The following is a 20,155-nucleotide window of genomic DNA, read 5'->3' on the forward strand; positions in this document are numbered from 1 at the left end:
TCTGACAGTTCATGCAGAGGAAGATCTGAACTGGTGTAGGAGACAGCACCTGGCTAGACAGTGGGCAGAGAGGATTAGCAGAGGCTAATCCTAGGCCTCTGTGCAGCTGCAGACCCCCATCTGACCCCCTGAACACTTGGCCAGTGGGTCAGACAGGGTCTGTTGGCCTGCTGCTGCCCAGTGGGTCAAGTGTTGGCCTGCTGCTGCCCAGAGGGCAGACGTGGAGGTGCAGCTGCCCAGAGGGTCAGACGTGGAGGTGCAGCTGCCCAGGGGGTCAGACGTGGAGGTGCAGCTGCCCAGGGGGTCAGACGTGGAGGTCCAGCTGCCCAGGGGGTCAGACGTGGAGGTGCAGCTGCCCAGGGGGTCAGATGTGGAGGTGCAGCTGCCCAGGGGGTCAGACGTGGAGGTGCAGCTGCCCAGGGGGTCAGACGTGGAGGTGCAGCTGCCCAGGGGGTCAGACGTGGAGGTGCAGCTGCCCAGGGGGTCAGACGTGGAGGTGCAGCTGCCCAGGGGGTCAGACGTGGAGGTCCAGCTGCCCAGGGGGTCAGACGTGGAGGTGCAGCTGCCCAGGGGGTCAGACGTGGAGGTGCAGCTGCCCAGGGGGTCAGACGTGGAGGTGCAGCTGCCCAGGGGGTCAGATGTCAGCATGCAGCTAACCAGGGGGTCAGACACGGGCATGCAGCTAACCAGGGGGTCAGACGTGGGCCTGCAGCAAACCAGAGGGTCAGACGTGGGCTTGCAGCTAACAAGGGGGTCAGACGTTGGCCTGCAGCTGCACAGGGGGTCAGACGTGGGCTTCCAGTTGCACAGAGGGTCAGACGTGGGCTTGCAGTGGTCCAGACGGTTGTGGCCAGAAGCTGCTGTGTTTCTAATCAGGCTGAATGGCAGGAGCAGGTAGTAACATACTTCTGGCACCACATACAAGCAGAGTCATTAGTTTGCATTCTGGCAGCAAGTAGAGAGTAAGGCAGGTATATAAAGGGACTGCAACAGGTTGACAGACTTGGGGATAATTAGTGGCAGCAGCTGGAGCGAGTTATAATGCTTACTGGTGGTTGGGAAGAGTCTAGAGAAAATGTACCTTGGTGTGGGAGTAATAAGTCCAAAACTGAAACAGAAGAAAAACCAAAGCATGGCACTGAGATGGCTTCAAAAATAAGGATTTGATGCTAAAGTGTTAATTTTGATATAGATAAATAAAGTAGACCGGTTAAAGAATGTTTGTCCAAATGTTGCTTTGAAAGTTAAACTACAACAACTTGTTTTTGCAGCCAGCAGTGTTGTGCATAAACTGGTTCAGTGAACGGCGTTCAATGAATATGTTCATATTTTCAGTGAACGGTGAACTGAACTGAGCAGTTTTGAAGTAATGAACATGAAGGAGAGCGACGTTCACTCTCTGAATGAGCGACACACAGCTTGCGTTCCCGTTCAACTGATAACGATACTTTTCATTGGATAATGTCTGGTTTTACAGCACTTAGCATGACAGACCAGTATGTCTACTGCTAGTACTAGTCTGCATGATCCAGACTCATCTTCTGGTATTTCTGATGACAGTTTTGCAGAGTAATTGGCAGAGTTTTATGAGATTATCAAGTGAAGACTCAGACAGAAAAAAAAACAAACGTATTTGTGCAAACTGTGCCCACTGGGACTTAACAAACAAGCTGTACTTTAGTCACGTCCACTTCAAATTTAAAGCAACACGTTGAGTTAAAGCATCCAAGCTATCTTGGGAAATATCTGCTACTGAATGAGGAATGTAAGAATTCATTTAAATCAAAACCTGAATGTTCCTGCATGTTTCTGAAGTTCTGTGTAATTTGGCTAAACAAAGGCTTCACTACTCATCCAGTATAACTTTACTGCATCTAGTATTTTCCTTTTCTCTATATATATTATGATCACACATTTAAAGGGGGAAATACGAGGTTCTACTGTGTAGGATTTTAGCTTAATTTACCAAATTAACTTAAACTAGTTCCTTTATAGGTTTTTGAACTTAGATCATTTTTTGAAAAAGTGAACTATGAACATGAAATTGTTCATTTTCGTCTCTGTGAACTGAACCTTGTAGCTCGTTCTTTTTAATTATGAACTGGCACAGAAATGGCTAACCGCCAATCATTTTCTGGATTATTACAGGAAACTTTTTTTTCACTCAACCTTTAAGAAAAAGTAGAGACCATTACATTGGTTGTTTTGTTTGCAGTTTCCACTATCAAACAGAGTCCATACATGTTTAGATGAGCTCAAGTCTGGGCTTTTCTAGAAGTTTAATCCATCTTCCATTTTCCCTTCCAAACACAAATTTTATGCTTTTTGGCATCTTTTTTTTTTCCCAAAGATTAGTGTCTGTGTTTGTATATCATTTAGACAGAATGTATAATCCCTCAACTAGAACTAACTAAAAGTTCTGTACTCAACTCTTCTTTTTAAAAAACTCGTTTAGATTTTTTTTAGCTTTTTTCCCACAAAGAATGACTTATTCAAATTTTCCTTAATAGCCAAGAATGATGCACATGATGGCTGTGTGTAAACTATGAACAGTTTTCACAGCTTAAGATCCTTAATCCGAAATTTAAGTGCACACTTTTGATAGAGACTTAAGTCTGATGCAAAATCAAACAGACAGAAATTAACTGTTGCAAAAGTAGAGTTCATAGACATCCAGAGACTTTCTGCAGCCCTGTCTGCAACCTGTGAGTCATAAATATCATGGCAGCACATAAAAAGCAGCTGTTCTTTTCCACAGCTTAAGTTTCTCTTTGCAAATTCACCAATGAGTCTTTTGGCCCGTATAAATGAAACTTAGCAAGACAAAGAGATCTAACAGGCCAGATGCAGAGCAGACGTGTTTCTAGCTGCTCGCAGGTCAAAAACACCCACACACTTCCTACCCTTTATCATCCATCTGTGTTTCCAGCCAGGTGGACAACAAAGAAGCCATGAAAAGAGTAATCCTGTCCTAAAGCTTCAGAAATGGTGGGCTGAAAGTTATCAGTCCCATTTAATTGCAAACACAATTTGGAGTAAAACACAATTCTATTGTCTGTTCCTGCTTCTCTCCCTGTAATCCCCTAATCCTCACATATTCTGTCAATGAAATTAAATAAAAGCAATTCCCGCTGGGATTGCATTGTAAGTCATAGAGTAGGGATTTTCTTTGTTGAATGAATGAAGGAGCATTGGAAGGTCGGAGAATGATGACTCGGCATGGCAGCGCCAAAGACAGTCACTGTAGGCACATGCTAGAAGCTAAAAGCTTTGGGCCTGTTTACAGGAACAAGTGCAAGTCTTTGAAACTATGAGTATGTTCCATTTCAGGTTTTTAAGATAAAAATATTTCTTTTTCTAAATTTTAAACCTTATCTCTATGTATGAATGCAGTCCTTCCTAGCTTGTGCACTTTCTCACTTTCATTCATTGTCTTTGCTACCTCTCTTTTTTCTTTGGGTTTTCCATCTTTTGCTCCTTCCTGTGCTTACTGGTCTCCTTCTTTTCCTCCATCTTCCAATGAGTCCTTCCTTCCTTCATTTTCTTCCATTCCTCAATTTGTTCCATTGATCTTTATCATGTTGGTATCCCTTTTATGCGCCCTTCATTCCTTATTCCTTGTGTCCTCCACAGGTTGTATTTAGCTAATTTGTAGTTTGTGTCTGCCCTCCAGTATTTCTCTATCTTTCTTACTCGATGCGTTATCCTTCATTTCATCCCATTTGTCTCCTTTCCTTATTTTTTTACTTTTATCTGCCTTGAAATCATTGTGTTCTTCCTACCTTGTATCCTTGCTAAATGTATTTCTTATTTGTTTCCCTCCTTCCATCTTTACCCATCTCATTCCTTCCTCACTCTCTGCTTTGTTTTTCTCTCTTTATTCTTTAATTCTCTTTGTATTATTTGCTCTCTTCTATTCTCCAATGTAGCCCCTTTGCGTCCTGTTCTTGTTTCCTTCCTTCTCCATTTTTCTCCACCTACGTGTGCTTCCGTCTTTCTCCCTTTGGTTCCTCTTTCTTTTATTCAACTTTTTTCATTTCTCTCATCATCCCGTCAACCCAAACTTTCTTACTTGTATCCTTCCTTCTTTACTTCTGCCAGACCCTTCGTTTTTTTTTTACATGTCCCCTATCTAAACTCTGCGTGCTGTTGAAATATCTGCCATAAATTCATAGTTCACTGGTATCCTTACACTTGCCTAGTTTTTCTGCTTGTAACACATGAATTTTGAGGACAACATTTTCAATTCCTGCCTATTAGGTGTCACTCACTAACATGCTGCCCCATATCGTCAACCCAAGCTGTTTCTATGCACCTTTGGTAGTTATGCACTGCAATCTACTGTATATGAGGGCTTATGCAGTGGCTAACAGCTAGTTTCACCGCTGAGATGAGTGAATTCTTTGCTTGCTCGACCTGCAATTGGAACCTAGTTTCACTTGATAGGAGCCTCCATAGGTTACAAAGGAATCAGAAATGAGTTCTTTATATCCAAGGTTCATATTTTAGTGCTGCATATAGATTATATACTTTGGCTTTATAATTTTATTTGTGCTTTAACAGTGTAAACGTATTTTAACAAATTAAATTAAACTATTTCCTAGAAAATATGTCAAATTAGTTTTTATAATAGGTGTAATTAATTATAATAAATATAATTACAATGATGCAAAGATGTTTAGTTTTAATTAAAACAACATATCTACTATTGTTGTTTCTGAATAGATGAAAAAACAATCAAACACTTGTTGTTGCTCAGGTTTTCCAATTGTAGTTATCAGTTTGTGCTCAACTCTGGATCCCAAACGGTTTTCTTTTCCAAGCAGAAATTTGACTGAGAGAGAAAATAGAAAAATGCACACCAGATTAATAGAAATGCTCAAACATTTAATAGATTGTTAAAGAAGCCTTATATTAACTGGAGCCGATTGGCTGTTTTCCCATCACTTTGCTTGTGTTCTTGTCTCTTTTCTCTTAAACAAGCATAGCAAACCAAGCAGATCTGTAAAGGCTTGTCTCTATGTATTAACCCTTTCCATGTGGCTGCAGATTCAAGATGACAGGTTTTACTTACTCTGTAGGTCAGCGGTGAAATGAAAAGTCCACATGATGACAGCTTTGTTTTCCAGATGCCTGCTCCTTATGGCATAGCTGTCATTTGAAAGCATAGTTTGTTTATTTTATTGCTTATAATATGAGACAAGCAGAGAATGGTGAAAACAGCGTTAAACAAAATAAAAAAATAAATTGATAGCATTTGGTATTATATTTAGATCCCCCAATCATCCACGCTCATCTTAAAAAATTTGGCAACAGCTTTTCTTGAGTTTGATTATGCATCTAATTGGAATGAAAAGTCAATATCCTCTGCTGCTCTCAGTAAAGACTTGACTGCTCACAAGTGACACATCGAATATAAAAGAAAGAATTTGCAAAAAGATTCCTGTAAGATTCATCTGGATTTTCCTCGCTGTACTCAGACTCACTGACAGACTAACAGATGCATGTTGGAGTGCCCACACACTGACAAAATGCAGAAGGGACTACGCTGAGGAGTGAGGACAGAATGTGCACGGCAGATGATTATTGTTGTGATCGTGCAGCTTTAGAAAAAGTAAAGCAACATGACTTTCCTCATCTTCCATAATAATATGAGTCCCCAGGCATAAGAGTTAATCTTTCCTGCACAGGCCGCCTGTGAGAGAGGAGGAGGAGAGGTTTGAAGCAGTCAGCAGCAACCAATGACAGCAGTGAATATTATTATAACAGGAAGTTATTGGTTAGAGTGACTCAGGACCTTAGTATGCCACAGATGAGCAGTCCAGATGTTTACTCTCTCCCTTTTTACGTCCTCCCTCTATGGCTTTCATTAAGATTAACACTGAAAGACACGCAAAAACAACCAAATAAGCTTTTATCCCCTTTCCCTCTTCTCTATTCACTTTTTTATATTTTGTTGTCATGCTTTGGGAAATTATTAGTACCCAGAACCAGCTCTCACTGCAGTAACTGCTGCTGCAGATCCTTTGGTGTTTGCTTTCTTCACCAAAGCATTTCTTCTTGCCATTCTTCCATAAAGTCCAGATCTGTGGATTGCACAGCTAATATTTGTCCTGCCAGTTTAGATGAGTTTATCTTGGTTGGATTTCAGTTGTGTGTTTCTTTCTCCAGTTTCCCATATCTTTTTCAATTTTTGGATGATAGAATAAACTAGTCTGTGAAGGTGGGGGTAGAGCCTGATGTCTGGGACCTGGGCAGAACTAACAGAGTCAGTGGAAACAAGTTAAAACCAATCAGGTAGCAACAGATGTTTTCTCTGTTTTTAGACCATAGAGTCTGAGCCTTACCAGACTGACTTACGCCTCGTCAAAGTCAGTCTGTTTACTCTTAGTCTGGATGGCCAGGCTAAGAGTAAACGGTGAGATGCTGTAAGCTTTGCAAAGTATTTATTAACCCTACTTTGCTTTATTTAATTACAACAAATCAACTGCCACCGACTGCCAGAAGTGATCTTTAAGGAGGCTTTCCTGATGTGACTGGGCCTGAGCTTTTCTCCAAAGGTTACTAGGCAACACTTTCAGTTTCTAGATGTGGAAAGTAGATAGATTGCACGCTCTCTAAATTGCAAAACATGCAATGTTTTCCCTCCCATGTCACAATTACCCATCTCTTTGTGTTGTTCTGTAACAATGAAAATCCCCATAGGTTTCTACATCATATGTTTCTACCTTTGCAAGGCCCTCTCAATGCAGCATACTTCTTGTGGTCAGCCGATAGATTTCATAGCTGCCCTAATGATGTAAACGAATCGAAACAAATCAGCTTGAACCATTTCTGTACCTGTCCTATTCTACTCTCTCTGTAATGCTACATCTAAATTAATTCTTAGATCTCTGCTGTAGATCTATGTTAAGATCAGCCATCCTCCCATGTGAAAAAAAAGATGTTGCAGAAATACAAAACCTTGAGGCCATAACACGCAGGTTGCGTACAACTTTAATCTTCAATCCTTTTGTTTTCCATGTCACACTGACTGCTTATAGAGAGGCTCACACTATGCAGGGCTAACAGATCTGCACAGATTCTTTATACTTCTGTCTTTTTGCTATACACAAATTAAAACAATTTCCTACATGTTATTAAACAAATGAAAAAAACACTGGCGAAGCTATAAAGCAAAGCCCCGTATAAGGAGTCTGTGCAGCATCTCTAACCAGAACAGACAGAAAATGTTCTTATGCCAATATTAAGCAATAAATGCAGTGGGACGGTTTATATGTTGACGGTGGCAGTGAGAGGTGATTCTCAGAGAGAGATCAGAGAGGTTTATCGAAGTTTTTCTTTCTTTTTTCATAAAGAGGTGAAAGAGATACGCTGCGCTTACTTGCTCTGTCTGCCCCTCGTTATTTTGTTTTTGTGAGGCTCTAAGAGGATCACTATTTTACTAAATCCGTTTTTTCTCCTCCTGAAGTTATTTTCTTTTTGAGGAGATTGATAAACTGAGGTTTCTGTCCCTCGTTTTTGCGAGGCTCAAAGAGGATCACCTCTTTATCCGGTTTCTCTCCTCCTGAACTCCTATCATGGGTAAAAATAATTTTTAATATGTCATTCATTGTTTTTGCACGAGTCTGTCCTGTGTGCTATATAAGCAATGTGCAACTCCAAAACTGACTCTCTGTGCGATTAAAAGATTAGATTTTTTTATTTTCCCCCCATCTGGGTAATGACCGAATATGGTAATACAAGCAGCCGAAATGGGTTTCCTTTGCAGGGTGGCTGGGCGCATCCTTCGAGCGCGGGTGAGGAGCTCAGTTACCTGGGAGGAGCTCAGATTGAGTCGTTGCACCTCCATGTTGAAAGCAGCCAGCTGGGGTGGCTCGGCCATCTGTTCCGGATGCCTCCTGGTTGCCTCCCTCGGGAGGTTTTTCAGGCATGTCCCATTGGGAGGAGGCCTCATGGAATACCCAGGACACCCTCAAGGGACTATTTCTCTTAGATGGCCTGGTGTCGCCTCAGGGTCCCCCTAGAGCTGGAGGAGTTGTGTATATCGGGAAGTCTGGGCATCTCTGCTTAGACTGCTGCCTCCGTGACCCGGCCCCAGATAAAGCGGAATAAAATGGAATGGAATTTTCCCCCCAATTGGATGTGTTTTACTTTGTAACCGCGTCTGTCTTCCTGTCACCCATGAAAATGCAGCTTAATTGCTTCGTAGTCTGCCTAAACAAGACACGGGGCCTATCTCAGTCAGAGTTAGGCAAGCCCCCGTTCGTGAAATCGGGCCGGATGTGATCATCCCCATTGACTTTCAATGTGAGCTAAAGAGCACAACCTCTGTCAGATCGGACACAAAATCAGATTCTGTGTGTTCTGGCCTTTGGCTTTGCTCAATCCACATTACCTGAGGGCTGATCTCAGAGCGGCCCTCTGTTCTTGCTGGTGCTGTCACAGAGCTCCACTGCTGCCCTCACACACCGAGCTGGCTGCTTAGGACAGACATTGATCTCCTGTTAAGGTGGTGTGAACTTAAAAGCTAAGCCAGACAGAATATTTTCAAATCCTTTTTCCCCTCCAACACTGTGGTCAGCCTTAAGTCGGCTCTTCTTGCCTACTTTCCTTTTTGTAGATTTTTACTCTTCGGTTTGGTTTTTATACTCATATCCAGTTAACCTTCCCTCCCATTTTACTCTATACAGGTTTTTAGTTTGTGTTTAGTCAAGATTTTATTAAATAATCAGTCCTGATAGTTTAATAGTATCACCGAAACATTAACTTCAATCAAATTGAAGTTTAGGATGTAAGACATCATTACACGCCTTCACATTTGTTTACTTCTATTTTTCCTTAGACTACAGTTGTGTGATAAGTAACCTGGATACGGATTTTTATTTTTCTTCTATAAGACAGTACAGAGGGATGAGGCCAAAAAAAAATCTGTTCTGTATTTTGTTTAATTACGCAATGCCTTCTTTATAGGATAGTTTCAGACGGACAGAGCTGGGCCTAATGAATCCAGACTCTATCCCTTCCTCTAGGGAGCAGATGAAAGGGAAAGGATGATGCAGCAAGCAGGAGAGGAAAAAGAATGGGAGGTGATTGAGAAGATTCCTAATTTGCTCCGGACATTTTTGTTGTCAAACTCAGCAGAATTGCAGGTCTGCGCCCAAGAAGGCAAATAATCTAGACAGACCGAGCACACTCCCTTTTTCTCCTCCTCGGCTTTGTTTTTTTGTCACTTAATCGGCCAATGTGTGTTGTTGAACACCTGGAATCGTTTAAGCTGAAAAATGTGAGTTAAAAACTCAGAACAGCTTTGCAATCAGTTCCCAGATTCCCATAAACCTCAGAAATGTTATTGCACAATGGCCAAGTTTCCAAGTTCAGATACAAATGTTTCCCTCCCCGCTTTTCTCACCTTTTCACCTGTTTTTCTTCCTTTATACTTTAAGGGTAACTTTACTTGAACACAAAATACCCAAATTGAGTTTTTCTCAGACACAGAGAGCTCCACTGGATATACTCTCAGTTTTATTGGTCTATAATGTCCACTTTTATTCAAACTCTTGCACTTAGAAATGTGCTCCATCATTTCCTGCCATAATGTGTTTCTTCTCTGGTCGGAGAAATGGATTCTCTGGTCTCCACTAAAACACCGCAGGGACAGGATCAGCCTGGAAAAGAAACCGCCGTGTTGGACCACCATCCTCAGCACTGAGCTCTGCACAAACACAAAGGCCTGAGGAGTATGACTGTAACCTCAAGTGTTTGTGTGTCAGGATCGCTCTGTGGAGAGTGGAGCTGGCAGCAGCTGTGAAAATATGAGATCTTGTGGCTTGTTAAACCCTCCTTCCAACATTTTTCTTGCACTCCCAAATTCTTTTCTGTTCCAAAAGTATAGTTTTCACCCACTTATTTTTTTCTTGTATGGGTGGTTACCCAGGGGAGCCATTAGAAAGGAACAAACGAGTGCCAGAAAAAAGCACAATATAAATGTATTACCAAAAAAAATGTGCTGATGTATGTTAAGCTGATAAGGAGTATGAATCTACTACTGAAAACAGAGACTGTCTTATATTCTTACTTTTGTGCAGGATCTCACCGGATTCTATCCTCTCACTTTATTAGAATGAACTGATCTATTATCAATACATAGCTGACTAATGTAGATTATACAGTCATTGATATTGTAAGGAATGGACGACTGTGGGTAAGACATACAGGTGCTGGTCATAAAATTAGAATATCATGAAAAAGTAGATTGATTTCAGTAATTCCATTTAAAAAGTGAAACTTGTATATTATATTCATACATTACATACAAACTCATATATTTCAGATGTTTATTTTGTTTAATTTTGATGATTACAAATGACAACAAATGAAAATCTCAAATTCATCATATCAGAAAATTAGAATATTGTGAAAAGGTTCAAAATTGATGGCCCCTGGTGCCACACTCTAATCAGCTAATTAACTCAAACCACCTGCAAAAGCTTTTAAATGGTCTTTCAGTCTAGTTCTATAGGCTACACAATCATGGGGAAGACTGCTGACTTGACAGTTGTCCAAAAGACGACCATCGACACCTTGCACAAGGAGGGCAAGACACAAAAGGTCATCGCTAAAGAGGCTGGCTGTTCACAGAGCTCAGTGTCCAAGCACATTAATAGAGAGGCGAAGGGAAGGAAAAGATGTGGTCGAAAAAAGTGTACAAGCAAGAGAGATAACCGCACCCTGGAGAGGATTGTGAAACAAAACCCCTTCAAAAATGTGGGGGAGATTCACAAAGAGTGGACTGCAGCTGGAGTGAGTGCTTCAAGAACCACCACACACAGACGTATGAAAGACATGGGTTTCTGCTGTCGCATTCCTTGTGTCAAGCCACTCTTGAACCACAGACAGCGTCAGAAGCGTCTTGCCTGGGCTAAAGAGAAACAGGACTGGACTGCTGGTGAGTGGTCCAAAGTCATGTTCTCTGATGAAAGTAAATTTTGCATTTCCTTTGGAAATCAAGGTCCCAGAGTCTGGAGGAAAAGAAGAGAGGCACTTCATCCACGTTGCTTGAAGTCCAGTGTAAAGTTTCCACAGTCAGTGATGGTTTGGGGTGCCATGTCATCTGCTGGTGTTGGTCCATTGTGTTTTCTGAGGTCCAGGGTCAACGCAGCCACATACCAGGAAGTTTTAGAGCACTTCATGCTTCCTGCAGCTGACCAACTTTTTGGAGATGCAGATTTCATTTTCCAACAGGACTTGGCACCTGCACACAGTGCCAAAGCTACCATGGTATCCCTGTTCTTAATTGGCCAGCAAACTCTCCTGACCTTAACCCCATAGAAAATCTATGGGGTATTGTGAAGAAGAAGATGCAATACACCAGACCCAACAATTCAGAAGAGCTAAAAGCCACTATTAGAGCAACCTGGGCTATCATAACACCTGAGCAGTGCCACAGACTGATCGACTCCATGCCACGCCGCATTGCTGCAGTAATACAGGCCAAAGGAGGCCCAACTAAATACTGAGTGCTGTACATGCTCATACTTTTCATGTTCATACTTTTCAGTTGGCCAACATTTCTATAAATCCTTTGTTTTTATTGGTCTTCAGTAATATTCTAATTTTCTGATATGATGAATTTGAGATTTTCATTTGTTGTCATTTGTAATCATCAAAATTAAACAAAATAAACATCTGAAATATATGAGTTTGTATGTAATGTATGAATATAATATACAAGTTTCACTTTTTAAATGGAATTACTGAAATCAATCTATTTTTTCATGATATTCTAATTTTATGACCAGCACCTGTATAGACATTCCAGGTAGGCTGATAAATCCCAGTGTACTGTAATCACTGTGCCTGGATAACTGGCAACCAGTGCTTGGGTTTACAGCCCTGTTTTATTAACACCAAATCAGAGGTGTTTTGCTTCAAGCAGTGCTTCAACCAGGAATGATAAGGATATTTGTGATTTTCTACAATGTTGACAAATTAGCTTCAATGGCAGAAGAGACCCAACTGTGTGAATGCTGCTGGTACTCTAGTGTTACCTCTTATCATACCTAATGTCTGTCGGGATATTTATTTGGTTAAAGACCCAACCGGTGGTTCTCCATCCCTTCAGGCAGTACCCTGTTTTCACAGGGTACTCTTGTCTATGAAATGTTGTGTTATGTTGTGGTCTCAGGATCTTTCCTCAGTGGGGTACCAGTGAGATCAGCTCGAGTTGGAACTCTGACCCAGTGCTGCTGTTTTGCTGGATCGCCACAGCTGACTTGTCATAGAAGAAGAAACACAAAGTTTATGAGTCATTTCCATGACCTTTTAATACAAACCGCAGTATTTCTTTTCCACCCTCAGCCCTGCAGGATTTTCTTATTTTTTTGACGCTAAGGGAAATTTTCTATTATGAATGAATACACAGTCATACATTTGGAAATGCGGAACAATGCAAACCAGGACTATCTGCCCCAGAAGTCATCACTGGGCTTTAGGTAACAATGGCCATAGTTGTCCTAAACTCACAGTGAAAAATGCCTTAAGTCTTTTTCCAATCTTTTATTTTGCTATTCTACTGTTTATATTCATTACAGTAATTTAACAGCATTTTGTTTAATTTAAAATTTGTTTTAGGAATACCATCAAGAGAGTGTTTAATATGTTCAGAGTGTGTATACTGAACTCCATCAAGCCTCTCATCAGTTAGTTTGGACAGTGTAAATATTCCACCTTTCAATAGGACTGTTAAACATCCAATATCCTGTTCTCTACTTTTCTGACTTCCCTTTTCTCCTCTTGTTTTCTTTCTACTGCCTGTAATCTCTCCCTGACTCCCTCTTTTTCCCCTTTTCTTTTCCTTTCTGCCCCTCTCTACCCTCTTCTTACTCTCCTCTTTCTTATTTTTAACCCCTTTATCCCTCCTCTCTACTACTTACCTTCTCCGTTCTACCTTCTCTGTTCAGTCTGCCAAAAAGAGGAAAGAAAAAAGCAAAGGAAAAAAGAAAAATCAACATATTGAAGCAATGTTTCAATACAATGAAAGAAAATGAAACAGAGTAGCGAGGGAACTGTCGGAGTCACTTCGTTTCATATATAGTGTTCATGAAGGTCAACCATGGCGACCAACATTTTTCAAATCTGTCTTGTTCCAGCTTTCGTACAAATGTCAGTTCTTTCATGTGGAAAATGTCCTCAAGACCATGAATCCAGTACTCCAGCATGCTTTTTGCTTTTTCACAGGCATTTAGCATTAAATAAAGCATATATGTCTAACAAAACCTCATCACACAATTAGTTTGTTTGCCAAAGAACATATTCTCTGAGTTCAAAGCGAAATATTGAACCAGTCATCCATGTGGATCTTACGTTTGCCTTCCCATTTCTTCTTAATATATAATGTATCCCTACCTTCCAGTTTTTGGAACTAATACATTTTGGATGTTAATTTGTTAATGGAGGCTGATTCGTATAAATTTAGATAAATATTCAAATTATCAACAACTGTCTGGTCCCTCTTTGTTTTTTCTAAATAGTGCTGAATTTGTAGAAAAGGGATGAGATCTTTTTTTTTTCGAGGCCATATTTTAGTTTAAGATCCTGAAAGTTTCTTTGTAAGTTTCGTTGCTTGCCTTTGTAAGAAAAATCTGAATATTTTACCAGGCCCCTTTCAATCCTTCTTTTAATGCTATTAGCTTTTTTAGTTGGAGTAAACTCTTTATCATAAATAGCATTTTAAATTGCATTGTACCTTGCAGTCATGACAATGACAACAAAGATTTATTTAATTTATATCAATAAACTTGCAGAAAAGAAGCGGTAAGCCTGGTTTGATCCCCACAGCCTGCACTCTGGGTTCCTGGACAAAACCCTCATCCATAGATGCTATCTTTGCCTAGTCTTTAAACTTACACAAACTTTATTGTCCTTTTCTATGGACAGAGTGTATACAAAAACGCGATTGTGTTGCATACAGCTCACAGCAGTGTAATTATTGCAGCTAGAGTAAGATAAACATTACCGATATAAAGTGCAGCAATGATCAAAATGCAACAATATAGGAGAAAAAGAAATCAGTTTAAAATAGTGCATTAATATAAAAAAGTTCAGTGCAGTGTAAAATAAGTATTGTGCAAAATGCTGTAGAACATTGAAATGTGACTTATTTAAAAGGATTATAAAAGTTTGCCATTGGTATAATGTGGCAAGTGTGATGCTGAGTCCAGTTTAGAGTTCAAAAGTTCAACAGTCTGATGAAAAGCTGTTGCAGAACCTGCTGGACCTGCAGCGGATGCTCCTTAGTGATTCACCATGAACACTGAAATCAACAAGACAGCTGAGGCCTTTAGTGCTTTAGATGTGACCTTCTAAATGAGTCTATGGTGTGCTTCTGGACTAATTTTGGCCAGCTGATAACTCCTGTGAGGGTTAAACACTGATTGATGTTTTATCCTTTAATGTCCCCTTTTTTATTTCAGACGTTGAACAGATGGCCATTGACTGGCTCACCGGAAACTTCTACTTTGTGGACGATGTGGATGACAGAATCTTTGTATGTGACAAAGATGGGCAGACCTGCGTAACCCTCCTAGACCAGGAGCTGTACAATCCTAAAGGCATTGCTCTGGATCCAACCATGGGGTCAGTGCTGCTCTTCTTTTTATACAAAAAAGCTTTTAAAGAGATTTTATTCTATTCAAGGTTTGCCTGAGGTGCTATTTGTCATGACTAGTTCTGAAACACCTTATTTAGAATTGGCTAGGGGGAGGCGGTAGAAGCTGCTTTCAGATGATCTTCTGTCTAAGCTATGATTCTCAGACTGTAGGTTTTGAGCAGATGTGTGAAAAATTACTAGCATGATTCACTTAGAAATAAAGATACCCGTGTAAAATAAAACAACTTCCGGTAAGATCAAAAGTACTGATTAAACTATTTTACTTAAGTAAAAGTTAAAAAGTAAAGGTTTATCATTGTGATTAAGTATAAAAGTAAAAAGAAATGTTTGCCTTTAACCATAAAAAATATCTTCAAAAAATTCTAAACAAAAAGAAAGTTCTATGCAAAGAAACTAGATTTTCCCAATTTTTCTGCACCTGTTACATCATTTCTTTAACAGGATGTGTAGAAGCAGCGTCCCAGTTTTGATAAAGAAAATAGTAAAGTATAGTAATAGTATATATTTTTGTATTGAAATTTAGTCAGTCCTCAGGAACAAAAGGCCCAATTACAGATGCCAACAAAAAAGCCAAAAAAGCTACTGAAGTACATTAACTAGTAACTTAGTTACTTGACATGTTTGGTTTTTTTGATTGTGAATGTGTGTATCTCCAACTCAGTTGTTTCTAACCCAGCACTCTATCATTCCTGTTAGTTAATCAGTCAGGCTAAACGAGTAGGTGAATCTGAGTTTGTGGACGTGGAAAAAAGGATTTCACAGGCGGGCTTTGGTGCCGCGGGGGTTAGCGCACACAACCCACAGTGCTGTAAAAACTCAAAAAAAAGGAAAAAAGAATTTCACAACAAATCAAAAAATCCCACCATAACCAAAAACATCTAGAAGAACACAAAATGGAAATGAAACCAATGAAAACTCAAAAAGAAAAAAAAAAACAGAACCAAAACCATGACATCTTTTTTTGTTATTTTACTGAACTGATTCTGATTGTGGTTCTGTGCTAGGAGCTGAAGAATAATGCAGTGCAACAGGTTTACTAAAGTATTTATCCCCACAGAATTTATAGCTTGCGTAACGTTCACTTTACCTGAGTTCCACTCAGTTGCACTCAACTGCACTACAGTAGGAAGTAATGATGTTTTCATTTTGTGGATAGAGGAGCAATGGGATTTTATACTCCGTCGCTCAGTTAGTGGGTATCATCATATAAAACAGATCCCAAATGAAATAAAATAAGCAATGAATATAGTTGCCCTTTACATTATTACTGAGTCCAGTAGATCTATATTATAATGATTTTCATGTTATCAAGAGCCCGTAACAAACCAGGCAGATATCTGTTAAAAAATTCAAAAGGACGAAAGGATCAAAAAGGCTCTGCTCTGCTTAAGGAAGGGTCGCTACAGTTCAGGGGGGGGTTAGCACAACACTGGTGCAGTAGGTCAAATACGAGGCTGACGGCGGTTTGTTTGCTGTGCGTTTTTCCTTTACATAATATGACTTCATCACAATTGTTGCACTTAGCAGACTGATCAAGTGCTTAATAAATATTGAGCTACATTTTTAAATGATGCAGCGCAACAGATGGTTTCCTGTGTAAATTGTCAGTCATCTGGGTAATGGTAACAACCAAACAGGCTTGAATTGGGAGGCAACTGGACTTTTGCTCAGTTTTTTAAGTGCTTTCTACACATGTGCAGAATGTCTAAGAATGTTGTGTATTGGCTATGCGTTTTGCCTTATGAATCATGATGGTAGTGCTTATGTGATTTCTTTGGAGTGAGCTCCGTACAGGTGGTTCCAAACAGACTTTTGCGCGCACAGTCCTGCAGATTTCATCTTTACTGGTATTTCTTAGTTTTTGTCCTGTTGGCAGAGTGGGGATCAGAATTAGGAATAAAAAATGTAATTGATTCCAATCGAATTCTAGGTTCTTGGTGAACAAACCTAAGTCAAAGCAGCAGGCTGTGGTGCTGTTCTGTAGAATTAGTTTTATCAAGATCTGCATGCACAGCACAAAAAACCTTCAACTCATCGCAGCCAAATGAGTCAAACTTCAACATGTTTAATTTTCTACAGGACAATGGTTACAAAAAATACATTAAAAATGTTGGATTGGGAGAAACGGGTTCATCTTAAGCTTTTGGAGGGTCCCTGAACTCCATTCAACTTTTTAAAACCAGTGTAGGGGAGCCACAATCTGTGGCTCAAACCAGAAAAAGTTGAACCTTATTGATGTCTACCAAGCAGTGAGAGAGGTGCATTAAACATAATAAACAAATAATATTAGCCCGGCTGTATGAATATATTGGAGCCTGTGTGTCTTAATCTTACCCTGATAAAATTTGAGGAATGTACAATAAATTAAGATAAGATAAGATTAACTTTATTGTCCCAAAGGAAATTTGATTTGGGTACAGATTCTGGCTGCTACATATTCCAACTATGTGTCTCACTGCATTCACACGTAAAAACACTGCTATAAAAATTCCATTATAAGACAATAAATAAATAAATAAATAAAAAAGGAAGCATGTTACATTACATTTACAACAAAAAATTTCAAAGAAAAAATAATTCTAACTTGTTTAATGAATTGAATTGAAGTTGTAGCAGAATTTTTCTACATTGAAAAGAAAATGGAGGAAATGAATTACTTAAAGTCCCACATATCATAATAATGCTTATGAAGAAGATATAAAGAAACTTATAGTCAGTTCTTTAAGTTACTATGCCTCAGCCTTGGTTATTTAAGTGACATTTATAGTTAGACGAATCCGTGTATCATTCGTTCTTTTGTTTTTCAAATTAAAACCAGAAATAAAAGATGCAGAAATTCACTTTTTTTCTCAATATTTGTTTTCAAAACAAAAAGGAAAAAAACAAATCATGATCCTGTTTCAAAAACAAATATTGAAACAACAAGTGCATTTTCCCATTTTTAATTTTGGGTTTTAATTTGAAAAACGAAAGAACGAATGATACACGGATTTAGACGTGATCTGCTTTTTATGAAGCCAGTGATAGTGTCCAGAATATTGCTTCCATTAAGATCAGTAGGGAAATAAAATTGGAAATACAGATTGTTTTTTTGGAGTAAGTACCAAAATAGGTACTTCTATTCTCTCTAAACCATTCTTTTAATGCAGTCTACCCTAATATATTCTCTCAGTGTCCATCTCTCTGCCAGTCTGCTTGCTCTCACTCAGCTCTCTTTGTTTCTACAGGAAGGTCTTCTTCACAGATTATGGTCAGATCCCTAAGGTGGAGCGTTGTGACATGGATGGCCAGAACCGTACCAAACTAGTCGACACTAAGATCGTGTTCCCCCATGGCATCACCCTGGACCTCGTCAGCAGGCTGGTGTACTGGGCTGATGCTTACCTGGACTACATCGAAGTGGTGGACTATGAGGGCAAGAACCGTCACACCATCATCCAGGGTCTACTGGTGAGAGGAGATTATCCCTCTTTAGTCGTTGGCTATTCATTATGAGCTGAAAAGCTTTGTAATATCCTTTAGAGTTCCCCGTATGCCTTAAATACATTCAATGTTACCCCTGAGAACTCCTGTAATGTGTTCTTGGCAAGTAAACTGCAAGCTGAGAGTAGCTGTTGGACATTTGCTTTTTCATTAAGTAAGCTGGATAAATGTGTCCAGTGCTGTTTAATGTAGCAGCGCTGCTGATGCACAGTGATTCTCAAAGCTTTTGCTCTCATGTTTTACGCTTTTTTCATTCCTTCCGTTTAGGAAAGGAACATATAGTAGCTTAGAAAATAATACTAATTAAAGCTCTTTTGATTTTGTCACTTTACAAACACAAACTTGAAAGTATTTTATTTGGATTTTACTTTACAGAACAACAGAAAACCAAAATTTCTTCAAATGAAAATCTGAAAAGCATGCGACCAGTCCCCCCTCTACCCCTAAATCGTATCACACATACAACCAGTTACCTTCAGAGGGTCCTAAAATTATAACTAGTCTCTACTAGGGTGTTAATTTGATCGCAAGTTGATAACTGTGTAAACAGGGAGGTTATTGAACACCCTGAGAGCTTAAACAGAATATTAGCCAACCTTTAAAATAGTTGATATTTTAAATAAATAATCAAAGTATTTACATTTCAAGCTCAGTACAAGAGAAAAACATGTATTTGAATGTATATTATTCTACAAACCAGTCTAGAAGACTATGTGAATCTGTCTTTTAACCCTAATCAGCCTTTTAGACTGATGTGATTTAACTGCTGATTTAAAATGATTAGTTTAGATTTAGTTTTAAATAGAATTAATGGCAGCTTTCATCAAACTCAAATTTTAGGACTTTAATAAAGCTCTTTTTTTTCACTAAGTGCCATCACATCCCACTCTGTGTTTTTCTTTCCTTTTAGATTGAGCATCTGTACGGGTTGACTGTGTTTGAGAACTACCTGTATGCCACCAACTCAGACAATGCTAACATGCAGCCTAAAACCAGCGTGATCAGGATCAACCGCTTTAACAGCACCGACTACCAAGTAGTGACCAGAGTGGACAAAGGAGGAGCTCTGCATGTTTACCACCAGAGACGTCAGCCTCCAGGTGTTCACCCACACGCCACACTCTCATATGCTGTCATTTATCATCCATTGTAGCAGTCCGTCTTTATTTCTGCCCTCTCCTGGTTTCCAGTACGCAGTCATGCCTGCGAGATGGATCAGTTTGGAAAGGCAGGAGGCTGCTCAGACCTCTGTCTCCTCGGGAACGGACATAAGACAAGAACGTGCCGCTGTCGCTCTGGATTTAGTCTGGGCAGTGATGGGAAGTCCTGCAAAAGTAAGATCAAGAAATTGTTGCCGTAGGGCTGGATGAGAAGCAGTCGAGTCATTTTCTACAGCTGCTGTGATCAGAAGTTATAAGCCATAAATTTGCTTCAGAATTTAATCGAAGTTCAACTCTTTTCAACTCAGCATTCTAGCAGAATTGATAGAAGGATTAATGGGATCCAGTTGATCTGTTTGTTATTAATTTACAATCATTATTAACCTACTTACTTCTAAAACTGAAGAATTGATTTTACCAAGGGAAACTTACTATCTTTCCAATTTGGCACAACTTGCATATCTGAACTCTCTTAGTCAATAGATGTTTTTTTAATGACTGGTTTAGGAACTTCAGCTTAACAAGACTTAGTCTGAGCCCTGCTGGTCTTGTTTTGCTGCAGAGCCTGAGCATGAGCTCTTCCTGGTCTATGGCAAGGGCCGCCCAGGTGTCATCAGGGGCATGGACATGAACGCCAAGGTACCAGACGAATACATGATCCCCATCGAGAACCTGATGAACCCCAGAGCTCTCGACTTTCATGCAGGGAGTGAGTTCATATACTTTGCTGACGCCACAAACTACATCATTGGGCGACAGAAAATCGACGGAACAGAGAGGGATACAATCCTGAAAGAAGGTAAAGTCACAGCAGATTAATTTGCTAGGCATGCTTATAGAG

General features: G+C 39.8%; 1 protein-coding gene across 4 annotated transcripts in view; it reads left to right on the forward strand.

The window, feature by feature from the left end:
• Positions 1-20,155, forward strand: part of LOC119785421 (low-density lipoprotein receptor-related protein 1-like) — a 132,983-nt gene that overhangs the window by 52,973 nt on the left and 59,855 nt on the right. For all 4 annotated transcript variants that reach the window (XM_038288099.1, XM_038288101.1, XM_038288100.1 and 1 more), the window contains exons 7-11: positions 14,475-14,637; positions 17,899-18,121; positions 19,065-19,254; positions 19,345-19,488; positions 19,877-20,113. In XM_038288099.1, coding sequence (XP_038144027.1) covers positions 14,475-14,637; positions 17,899-18,121; positions 19,065-19,254; positions 19,345-19,488; positions 19,877-20,113 — 957 coding nt within the window. The remainder of the gene's footprint in view (positions 1-14,474; positions 14,638-17,898; positions 18,122-19,064; positions 19,255-19,344; positions 19,489-19,876; positions 20,114-20,155) is intronic.

The sequence above is a fragment of the Cyprinodon tularosa genome, unplaced genomic scaffold (assembly GCF_016077235.1).
Source record: "Cyprinodon tularosa strain WSP-4 unplaced genomic scaffold, ASM1607723v1 ctg248, whole genome shotgun sequence".
NCBI lineage: Eukaryota > Metazoa > Chordata > Actinopteri > Cyprinodontiformes > Cyprinodontidae > Cyprinodon > Cyprinodon tularosa.